This window comes from Dendrobium catenatum, unplaced genomic scaffold (genome assembly GCF_001605985.2).
Source record: "Dendrobium catenatum unplaced genomic scaffold, ASM160598v2 fragScaff_scaffold_1448, whole genome shotgun sequence".
NCBI classification, from domain to species: Eukaryota; Viridiplantae; Streptophyta; class Magnoliopsida; order Asparagales; family Orchidaceae; genus Dendrobium; species Dendrobium catenatum.
Window position 1 is genome coordinate 746,347 of NW_021319910.1, and position 12,108 is coordinate 758,454.

General features: G+C 33.1%; 1 protein-coding gene across 1 annotated transcript in view; it reads left to right on the forward strand.

Moving 5' to 3' along the window:
• Window positions 1-10,919, forward strand: part of LOC110095295 (probable membrane-associated 30 kDa protein, chloroplastic) — a 25,128-nt gene extending 14,209 nt beyond the window's left edge. The window contains exons 6-11 of the mRNA XM_020820769.2: window positions 3,854-3,928; window positions 4,836-4,906; window positions 5,001-5,083; window positions 5,944-6,008; window positions 6,098-6,172; window positions 10,537-10,919. Coding sequence (XP_020676428.1) covers window positions 3,854-3,928; window positions 4,836-4,906; window positions 5,001-5,083; window positions 5,944-6,008; window positions 6,098-6,172; window positions 10,537-10,656 — 489 coding nt within the window. The 3' untranslated portion in view covers window positions 10,657-10,919. The remainder of the gene's footprint in view (window positions 1-3,853; window positions 3,929-4,835; window positions 4,907-5,000; window positions 5,084-5,943; window positions 6,009-6,097; window positions 6,173-10,536) is intronic.
• The last annotated feature ends 1,189 nt before the right edge of the window (window positions 10,920-12,108 follow it).

Below are 12,108 nucleotides of genomic sequence, written 5' to 3' on the forward strand. Positions count from 1 at the left end.
CCAAATGTCGAGAATGGCCATAAGGTTGAAAATTAAGAAGAAGAACAACTCAAGACCAAATCTAGGGCATAAAATAGGAAGGAGAGAAGGTGGCGCAGCGACTTAAACAAAAAATTGCGAGAGCTCGACATAAACTCTAACATCCTTTCATGCAGATCCTAATAGTCTATTAATGTTTATGCTTTCACATGTGTGGGCAACCCTTTATGTAAAATAAATTTTATTTTCGAATTTTAAGTATAACATCAAAAGTTGAATATCCATGTTATAGTATTGATGCATGGATAAAAATAAATTAATGACATAAGAATATGACAATAATTCTTCAAAAAGAAATAGAATAATTTTTTGATAATAATTTTCTAAAACAACTTTAGCAACACAAAACATAATCAAATGATTTTATGGTGAAAATCCTTTTGCATCAAATTCAACAATTTACAAAATTAGGGAGCATAGAAGATAATATAATGATGATATTAGGAACTAATTTTATTGTATGTGCATTAAATATTGCATGTGAATAAAATTAAAATATAAAATTCATATTATGAAAATTTTAAGTTGAAGAAGAAACATAGCCAAAATTTAAATTATGTGAAAGAGCATAATTTTATAAAAATTTAAAAAGAGGCAAACTAGCTAAACTGTTTGGCTAATTCCTAAAAAGCTAAACTATTTGGCACCTTACAGTTTGTCTAATTCTATAGAATTTGCCAAACTGTTTGGCTAATTCTTGATACCCAAATAGTTTGTATAAAATTAGTTGTATTTGTATATTTTGTGAATTTAATTGTAATATTATTGGTATATTTAATTTAATTATTTAACTTGCTGCTTATACATATTTTCGTTAAAAAAAACACTAATTTTCATAATTTATTCATATTAATTTTTATTTATAAAAAATATTTAATTATTAATTTATCTTTTATATTTAAAATAAAGGTATTTATATTTAAAAATAATTCCTCATTTAATTATTAATTTATCTTTTATATTTAAAATGTAATTTAAGTGTTAATTAATAATTTATGAGTAATTAAATATATATAATATTTCAGGACAAAATAAGCTGACTAAATGTTCATAAAATTATCTTTGCCAAAAAAAATTTGACGTAAAAATTATAAACAACATAAAATTTTATAAAATGTCTGAATTCGGAAGCAACATCCAACAATAATAAGAACATTGTATTGAATATCACATTCAGATAGAGACTGTTTGTGTATTATGAATTAAGCAAAATATACATAATTTGTTTAAATTATTCATTCATTAATTTACAAGTATTTTAATTTAACAAAATATACAAATACAACTAAGCCAAATAGTTTGGCTATTAAGAATTAGCCAAACAGTTTGGCTAGTTTGACTCTTTTTAAATTTTTGTAAAATTATGCTCATTCACATAATTTAAATTTTGTCCATGCTTCTTCTTAAAATTTATTCTATAAGATAATTTCATTGAAGTTATAATAAAAATGTTATTGCTATAAAATAAATGTAATCACCCACTTCACTTCTTTTCCGCTAGAACTCTCATTAGTCAGCTAAAATTAAGAACACAATTATAAAAATCCACTTAACTCTTTTAGAATCATATTTTAATTACTTTAAATTAAATATGCATTAACATATTTAGCTCTTACCTAGTTTTTCTCTGAGAACCATAACTTGATTATGATATTTCGTCTCAACTCAACAGTTAAATTCCTTCACTGCTCCAAAATGTGTTGAGCTAATTTAAATATTGTTAGACTAAATTTTGAAGAAGTCAAATGTTGTCAAATTATCATTGAACATATCATATGTTTTACGACAACATTGAATGTGTGAGCTCCTCTAAATTAACAAACCACATTTCTAATCATATTACACGTAATATTCCATGAAATTGATGGAAATTTTTCACTAAAATAACTTGCATTATTTACCTCAAAAACTTTTCTTCCTTTTTGAGTTGAAATCCTATAATTCGCAGCCTATTCTTTCTTCCTCCGTATCAAAGAAAGCAACTAATTACTTCAACAAAATTAGAAATCATAAAGTCATTCTCTCTAAATTAAATAAAAATTCCTTACTCTTCCTCCTTTGCCTCTATCTAGTACACAAATTCCTCTAATTAAGCACATGAATTCCTCTCATCAAGCACAGATCTTTTGTCAGTCAACAACGGTAAGAAACTCTCCAACTTTCTCTTTCTCAACCTCTCTCTCTTCTCACCCAACCCTCTCTTCCTCTCGGCCATTGTTCCCAGCTTCTCTCTTTCTCTCGTTCGGCTTTACTGGACATAGCGAAATCAACTTATCTCACACGAGTCTCGTCCCTCTGCTCACGATAGCTCTCGAATCCAGTCGCGCTCGAGCCGCAACCATCTGCTCGTTGCTTCTCTCGACGGCTCGTTTGCCCGGTGCTTTGCAAAAAGGGACCGGTTCGATTGAAATGTCCAAAACACCCAGTTCTTACAGTACCTCCTTTATGGGGGAGTAGTGGACTGGAAAGCTCATGGTACAAGTGTGTATGTGTGGCCAAGGGGGAGTATCATGAGGAAATTTCGATTGGCTTGTTTTATAGTCTAAAAAGGTAATTCATACAAGGATGCCAAAATACAATCCTCCAAGAATTTGAAAGTGATTCACAAGGAGCTTCTGTCAGAATCACTAAATGGCTAGGTCAATATTTTCAAAGGATATAGTATCAAATAAGTCCACAGGTGTCAGGGAGAAGTGAGAACTATTCAAGGAAATGCCACAGATTCATTCTACTCAAATATTCTCAAAAAGAAAATTGTTCCTCTACACGCTAAGTTGAACTTAAATATTATTTAATAAGTTAGAATCAAAGCTGATAAGGCCTCGCGTGTTTGTGATTTACTTTGGTATTACATAGGGATATTACTTCTGGTAATAAATAGGATATTGCAATGCCATTATGTTGGCAAAATTGAAGTCAAAAGGGTGGTGTTCCTTGATGCTCGCTATTACTTATTCTTATTTAAGATGGCCTCCTGCACTACCACCATCATGATTCTTTTGTTCATTCCATTCAAAATTTCCATGTTGCTTTAAAATAGCAAGACTCACCCTTCATCAATCTTTGACTATTTGGCTAACTAGGACATTCTTTTAGCCTAGTTTTTTGATGGATCTTCATGTTTTATAGATTATGGCACAATTTGCGTTAATGTTTAATTGATCTGTGTATATGCTCGTTTGTGCATGGATTTTACCTCTACTATATATTCTCTCCACAACCTCTGTGCTAACCTAAACAATGTAAGCAATCATAGCGTTCCTTCTAATTTTCAAGTAATTTGTGAATTAGCATTACCTAATTATATTACACCTCTGTTTTAGGCCTTACATTTAAATCAGTTGATGTTTTTTTATCTTTCTGAAGCTATGCCTGTAGTTTTGACTATGCTGATGGTCGTATAAGCTTGTTTTCTTTAGGATATTTGTTGTTTTTGTACCTATTTTATATGCATATTGGGACTTGTTTATATCAAGATTCATATGCAGCCATAAGTATTTAACCTAGTGGTTGAACCAACTCTTCTGTTAAATTGGCAGATTTTTACATTATAACATCTGATGTCCTTACTCAAAATAGATGATCTTAATGCCTTCTGGCTTAACTGCTAAATTGAGAGCAATTAAAGTATTTCCCAATAACTACCTTCTTATTGATGATCTTAATTCCATAGATTATGAAGCACTAAGATTTCTATTTTTTCCTTTGTGCATCAGTTGAGTATTGGCAATTGCTAATTGGATATTGGTTGAAGCTTTAGATTTATATGTTACCTCCCTGGTTTCTTGATTGTTTCTTCCTCGTGACCTTTCAGGATAATGCCAACTCTTTGAAAGCTCAGTTAGAACAACAGAAAAGCGTGGTTGACAATTTAGTTTCTAACACTCGGGTGAGTCTGGAAACTCCTTTGTATAAATTATTTATTTTTTTGTTCTAAGCTTCATTTTGTTCTGTTTTTTTTTTTTTTTTTTTTTTTTTTTTTTTTTTGTCAGCTTCCTTTATAAGTCATTGTTGCTGTGATGTTACAAGTGACACCTGCTTTCTAAGAGTTTTAGAGTTGAATTTTTATTTGGCAAATTACACATCTCGAAGGTTTAGGGAACACTTCTGTAGTCCATGTTTGTAGACCTTTTAGTTTTCACTGAGTTTCCGGATTAATTTTTATTCTTCAATCTGGTGCCTGATGCCACGAGAATTCTGTCTTTAGAAAATCACAATCAATTGCTGTCATGCGGTCTTCCACCTTACTATCAAGTGAATGTTGGATATTTTTATCGACTGCAATACCCCTCCTATGCAATAAAATCGATTCCTCACCTTCCTCCCTCTACTGGTTTATATAAAAGTAAACTTAAATTTTAAGTTCGATTCTTATTGAAAAGATGAGTTGATAAAATTTGAATTTAATAAATATAGGATTGTGAAACTCATAATATTTGATTTTACATTCATATTAGGCTTTCAATGCTTTTTTAAAAAAATCATTATAAAATGCAAACTCTTGAGCTCAATGCTATCTATACTCTACTCTATCAATCTTACTATCGATACTTACTCTATTACTATATAAATAAACAGTTCTTGAATTTTCCCCCCTCTTTTTTTTGTAATACAAATCATGGAGTTTGTTTATGGACAACTTTTTACTTGGAAGGACACTATTAAAATAAGCTTTTATTGCTATTAGGTTAAATTCAACAGTGAGATTTGCTTGTCCTTTCTTATTGGTTAGCTTTTAAATTCATAACAACTTCCATTTATAAAGTTACTTGAAATAAACTTATCTTTTTTTGTAGCTTTTGGAGAGCAAGATACAGGAGGCAAGGTCTAAGAAAGATACACTAAAGGCTCGGGCACAATCTGCAAAGTCTGTTCTTTTGCCTTCTAAAATGATGGTGTACACGTTACTTTCTTCCATCTTTTGATCCTTAAAAGGTTTGTGTGCTTTCTATATTTTGTAGGACTGCAACAAAAGTTAGCGAGATGTTGGGAAATGTCAATACTAGTAGCGCTCTTTCAGCATTTGAGAAGATGGAGGAAAAGGGTATGTTCTTTCACTTTATATATTATATTGAAGAAAATCTTGGGCGAATTCTATTAAATTAATGATATAGTTTATGGTTGTCGTGCAAAACGGGAACCATTGTTAATAGTTAATTGGTAACAATATATTATGTGGTAACTTTATGGTACTTGAAACTTGAAGTCCCTGTTTAGTTGGATGACAAAGATAAACAGTTTAGTTTCAAACACTATTACTTTTAGAGTCAAAATTTAAGTTTTGTAGAAAATTCCCAATTCAAAATATTTGCGATGAGAATCTCGGCTGTTCTAAGGAAATGCAGCCTACTTAATGTGCTTTTATCTGCTTAGATTTTTCGTTTTTACCATTAATTTTGTTGTTTACCATGCTGTATTAGAAGGTAGCATGTTTCTTGATGTTGTCTGAGCATTCCTTTTTTATGTGCATTGTTAACCTGTAAGCTATATGATATCCTATCCCATAGGACATGGCAAAATGGTGAATTCCTTAGTTAAAAAAAGAAGAATGTATCCAATATCCAAGCTCGACAGATAGTAGAAATGGCATTCTATTCAGTTTTGAAGGACAGTTTGCTGATGCTATTAGGATCACAAATTTAAAGCCTATTTGGGACGGGTTTCTTATTGTTTCTTAAAACAATTTTTTAGTAAAAAATTTTAATTTTTTACTAAAAAGTTGTTTTAAGAAGCAATAAAAAAGCCGTCTCAAACGAAACCTTAGAAAGTACCGCAAAATTTGTGCTATGCAATACTGTTATAGTCATTTGGCGTTATCTTAACCCCTTTTGGGCCTTATTAAATCTAGAGATAACTTTCATCATTCCTTTTTTTTCTGTACACGCTGACTTGAGTTGGAAACAGTTATGGCAATGGAGTCCCAAGCAGAGGCCCTTAACCAGCTTACTACTGATGATCTCGAAGGAAAGGTGATATCCCTATAGTAAAGCTATCTGTGCATTTTTCCCATCAGCTTGTCATACTACCTCACAGAAAGGAATTTTGTTTGGTTTTATAGTTTGCATCACTTGAGAGTTCTTCGGTGGATGATGATCTGGCTAAGCTGAAAAGAGAACTATCAGGGAAATCACTGGTATTATCTGTTGTTCTTCCTTTTCTTTTTCAACCATTATTCATACTGTAATGTTCTAGTTAAGCCTTCATTTATCAACTCATTACGATTAAATTTGAAGAAACCATCCTCTTATTGCAGTTTATCCTGAGTAAACCTTGGTTGACTGTATTTTTGGTGACTCCATTTTTGTTGCCACTTTGCAACCAGTATTTACCAGTTTGAACCGCTTATCTGAATTTACTTAGCCCCAAAGAACCTATTCGAATCTTAGTAAAATGAACTAAAAGTGTGATCACTTAGATCTTTGAAAGATTTTGACCGCTAGATCTTTGAAAATTATTACCAAGATATTGGGATTGGATCCCGCCATATTAAATCTAAAGAAAAAGAAATACAAAGAGAGCTTCTTGCATTGGAAACCATGGATTTATCACTTTGGACTCAAATGCATCAGTTAAGCAATTAGTGCATGTATTTCATGAGTAGTTGTACAGTTCTGCTCTGTACAACTTCAGTTGTGCTTCATAAACTTCATTAGCATTGTACTTTCTACTACCAAGGAATCCTTCATCAATATAAATCAGTGTAAGATCCAACAATTTTGTATGTACTGCATATTCATATTGATATTTTTGCTACTTAGTAGCAAAAGGGTTTGATTAGCTCCAGTGGAAGATAAGATTAGAGAGAGTCGCCTTAGATGATTTGGTCACATAAAATGGCAGCCTTTCGATGACCCGGATAGGAAAGTAGAGGTATTAGATTTGACTTCTGTTAAGAAAATTAGATGTAGACCTAAAAAGACTTGGTTAGAAAATATTAGAAATGATCTTTCTTTATTAGATTTAAACGAGAGTTTAAATATGCTGTCAAATGAAGGCTTAGTTGGTAAGAAGGCTAATCGAGATTTATGTTTGTAGAGAGGATAATTTGCATAAAGCTATTCTTACAAAATGGTACAAAGTTTTTTTGATAATCAATGTCATAAGTTAGTTTAAAATAAATTCTTTTGTAATAAGTATAGAACTCATCGAAATTATAATAACAAAAAGTCAAAAATCATTGGTGACTACACCGATGTATTTTCCGTCAACAGAACCAATGAAAAATATGGCAGTACAGAGGGTGAAGCAACACCAAGGAGAACAAAAGAGGGCAAGCCAAAACATATAAATATAATTCTTTTGTTTGTTACTATGATCTTCTTATTTTTTTTATCAATTAGGCTTCATTTTGGATAGTTTTCTTATTGATTTATGAAGTAGTTTTCTAGTATAAAAAATTTTAACATTTTAAAAAAACCCATTTTGACACATCTATTCAAGTTATAACTTAAAAGAAATTTGCTACACTATCAAGTAGATTACATATCAATCCATTATCTAATGGTATGAAAACATTTTAAGTCTAATTTTAGGGCATCCTATCATTACTTTTTCATACTGGTAGGATCATTCACAATATTCAAGATTTAGTTAAAATAAAAAAGAGAAGGCTATTTTAGAATATTTGATTAATAAAATTTTAACATTTAAAAAAAAAAGATAAATATAGTGCATATGTAATTAATATTATATCTATTTTAAATAGCCTTCTCAGCCTCGTCGCCCTCAAAGAAATCCACCTCAGTCTTCTCTTCCGTATCTGCGGTCTCTCCACCCGAACACTCACCATTGACGTCGGCGGTGGAAACACCGCCACATCCCTCCACATCTGGATCCCGCGTTGTCGGCGACCACAAAAACACACCTTCCTCCTCATTCACAGATTCGGCGGTAACTCTAAGTGGCAATTTCATCGCCAGATCGGCCCGCTTTCCCGTTCTTTCGATCTTTACATCCCCGACTTGGTTTACTTCGGCCGGTCACTCTCCTCAAGCGGTGAGCGATCGGTGGGGTTCCAATCGCAATGCGTGTCTGCGGCTATGAGGGGTTTGGGGGTGGAGAAGTACTCAGTAGCGGGGATCAGTTACGGTGGTTTTGTGGCTATGAATTTCAAGCACATGCAAAAATTAACCTCAATAAAAAATTAAAACCACAAACATCATTACATCAATCCACAAACAAACATCAATACATATTCATGCATATTAATTTAAAAAAAAAGGCGCGCATCCCACATTAATATTTATTTGCATATCAATCTGTGTGCTTCCTGCGCTGTGCTTCCTCCCGCTTTGCTTCCCGCCGTGCTTCCCGCTTTGCTTCTCGCTGTGCTTCCCGCTGCTCCAGGACGTGAGCTTCTAGCTCACATTTTGTCTTGAACTGATTTGCACAATCCACGCATGTATATTTTAATTTTTTTTGCAATTTCTTATTATGCTCCTTGAGACCTTCCTTGGAACTAAATCGCCTAGCTTCATTTTTTTGCATTTGAGGCACAGAAATCCTCCTCCCGAACCCATTTGTACAGGGAACAGGAGGAAGAGGGTGGCAGAGGAATGGCGGAATGGCAGAGGATGTGGGTGGGAGAAGTAAGAATGAACATGTTCAGGTTTTATAACAAGTATCCACGTACCCGAATTCCGAAGGTTGTCCTGTTACTTGTTATAAAATGTGGATACTTGTGGGCAACCTTCGGAGTTCGGGTACGTGGATACTTGTTATAAAACCTGAACATGTTCATTTTTACTTCTCCCACCCACATCCTCCGCCATTCCGCCATTCCTCTGCCACCCTCTTTCTCCTGTTCCCTGTACAAATGGGTTCGGGAGGAGGATTTTTGTGCCTCACATGCAAAAAAAAACGAAACTAGGCGATTTAGCTCCAAGGAAGGTCTCAAGGAGCATAATAAGAAATTGCACAAAAAATTAAAATATACATGCGTGGATTGTGCAAATCAGTTCAAGACAAAATGTGAGCTAGAAGCTCACGTCCTGGAGCAGCGGGAAGCACAGCGGGAAGCAAAGCGGGAGGAAGCACAGCGCAGGAAGCACACAGATTGATATGCAAATAAATATTAATGTTGGACGCGCGCCTTTTTTTTTTTAAATTAATATGCATGGATATGTATTGATGTTTGTTTGTGGATTGATGTAATGATGTTTGTGGTTTTAATTTTTTATTGAGGTTAATTTTTGCATGTGTTTGAAATTCATAGCCACAAAACCACCGTAACTGATCCCCGCTACTGAGTACTTCTCCACCCCCAAACCCCTCATCGCCGCAGACACGCATTGCGATTGGAACCCCACCGATCGCTCACCGCTTGAGGAGAGTGATCGGCCGAAGTAAACCAGGTCGGGGATGTAAAGATCGAAAGAACGGGCAAGCGGGCCGATCTGGCGATGAAATTGCCACTTAGAGTTACCGCCGAATCCGTGGATGAGGAGGAGGGCGTGTTTTGTGGTCGCCGGCGACGCGGGATCCAGATGTGGCGGTGTTTCCACCGCCGACGTCAATGGTGAGTGTTCGGGTGGAGAGACCGCAGATATGGAAGAGAAGACTGAGGTGGATTTCTTTGAGGGCGACGAGGCTGAGAAGGCTATTTAAAATAGATATAATATTAATTACATATGCACTATATTTATCTTTTTTTTTTAAATGTTAAAATTTTATTAATCAAATAGTCTATAATAGCCTTCTCTTTTTTATTTTAACTAAATATTGTGAATGATCCTACCAGTATGAAAAAGTAATGATAGGATGCCCTAAAATTAGACTTAAAATGTTTTCATACCATTAGATAATGGATTGATATGTAATCTACTTGATAGTGTAGCAAATTTCTTTTAAGTTATAACTTGAATAGATGTGTCAAAATGGGTTTTTTTTTTTAAATGTTAAAATTTTTTATACTAGAAAACTACTTCATAAATCAATAAGAAAACTATCCAAAATGAAGCCTAATTGATAAAAATAATAAGAAGATCATAGTAACAAACAAAAGAATTATATTTATATGTTTTGGCTTGCCCTCTTTTGTTCTCCTTGGTGTTGCTTCACCCTCTGTACTGCCATATTTTTCATTGGTTCTGTTGACGGAAAATACATCGGTGTAGTCACCAATGGTTTTTGACTTTTTGTTATTATAATTTCGATGAGTTCTACACTTATTACAAAAGAATTATTTTAAACTAACTTATGACATTGATTATCAAAAAAACTTTGTACCATTTGGTAAGATTAGCTTTATGCAAATTATCCTCTCTACAAACATAAATCTCGATTAGCCTTCTTACCAACTAAGCCTTCATTTGAGATGGCTCTCTTACTGTTTATTAAAGTAATTTTTTTAGTAAAAAATTAAAATTGATATTATTGTTGTAGCAAAAGGGCATCTCCTATATAATAAATGATCCTGAACAATTCAAATATGCTGTCACTACACAATCAATTCTATAAGCTTTTCTTGCATGTACTGATTTCATTTTTCTTGAACAGAAAGGAGAGCTTCCTGCTGGTAGAACGGCAATCAGCAGCTCAAGTGGAGCATTTCCTTTCCGAGATATAGAGATTGAGAATGAACTTAATGAGCTGAGAAGGAAGTCCAAGGAATTATAGATTACCATTTGGCAGCTTAGAAGTTCTTTGCATATTTTCAGTGCTGCAGCTCAATCAAAATGTGCAGCAGTTCTTATGCTGTTTATGGATCTGATTGCTGCATTGTTTGATTAGAAAATATACAAATGGCACATAAATGGATGTACATTGGCATCAAAATTTTTGTAAAATAACGAACTTTTAGCTTCTTTTTTCTTGTTTAATGTAAAACTGGCGTACCAAGTACATGATGCTTCTGCAAAATCATTCTTGCATTGTTAAAATTGTGTTTTTCATTACCAATATCATCACAAGTTTTTTATTATTATTATTATTTTTTTTTTTTTTTTTTTTTTTTTTTTTTTTGTTTAAAGGATAGTTGATCAGTTTTTTTTTTTTTTTTTCAAAATGCATGTATTTTAAAAATACTAAGGGATGGTTGGTTTTTTAATAAAAAGGAGTGCAATGTAAAAGGAATGCTTTGATGTTGTTAGGATAATTGTAAAATTAGGGTATAAACGAGTAGAGTTGACTATATGCTTAATCGAGTTAAATTTGTTTAGTTCTTTCTGAGGTCGAGCTCGAACTCGAGCTTGTTTGCTAACTTGAGCTCGACTCATTAAAAAATTTATATGCTTGAGCTCGGCTCAATTGCTCAAGTTCGTTTGGAAAGCTCGAGCTTAACTTGATCGTGGAGCTTGATTTTTAAGTTCCAAGTTAAAATTTTTAATTTTCTTAAGAATTTTTATTTTTAATATAGAATTAATTTAAAAGATAAAAATATATTATATAATGCTAATTTAAATTAATTTTTAAATATGTATTTTTTATTAATCGTGTGGCTCAATGAGCTTTCGAGCTGAGTCAAGTTAAACTTGAGCTCGTTTAATATATAAATTTGAGCATAAGCTCAAAATTGTGGCTCAATAAGTTCGACTCGTAAGCTTGTTTATGAGTCAAGCTCGAGTCGGCTTGGCTCATTGCTTATTTATGAGTCAAGCTCGAGTCGGTTTGGCTCATTTATACTTCTAGTATAAAATAAATAAAAGTGTTTTTTATTTTTAGTTTGAAGTAAATTGAATGTAGTGTAAAGTTCAAAGATAATGACGGTAATAAGCGATTATGATTGTGGTGACCGGTGGTAGGAGACAGCATAAGCTAAACTTAGTATGACTAATGACTTATTCATTAAATGGAGAAGAAATTTTACACATTTTCTTGCATTGCTCTCAAATTCTTTATTGAAAAGCGCCCAAAGTGAGATGCAGGTAAAGCAAAGACATTACATTCTTTGACAGAAATAAAAGATGATGGTGATGGTTTCTTGTAGGTTTGTAAAGATTGGAGAGTTGTGTTGGGGAGTATCAGAACATGGCAGATGGCAAGAAATTAAGCAGCAACAGCCTTGTCTCAAGATTAGGTTAGTAGAATTGAAATTATAGAAGTTTGAACTTGAAAGACTGAATATAGAAT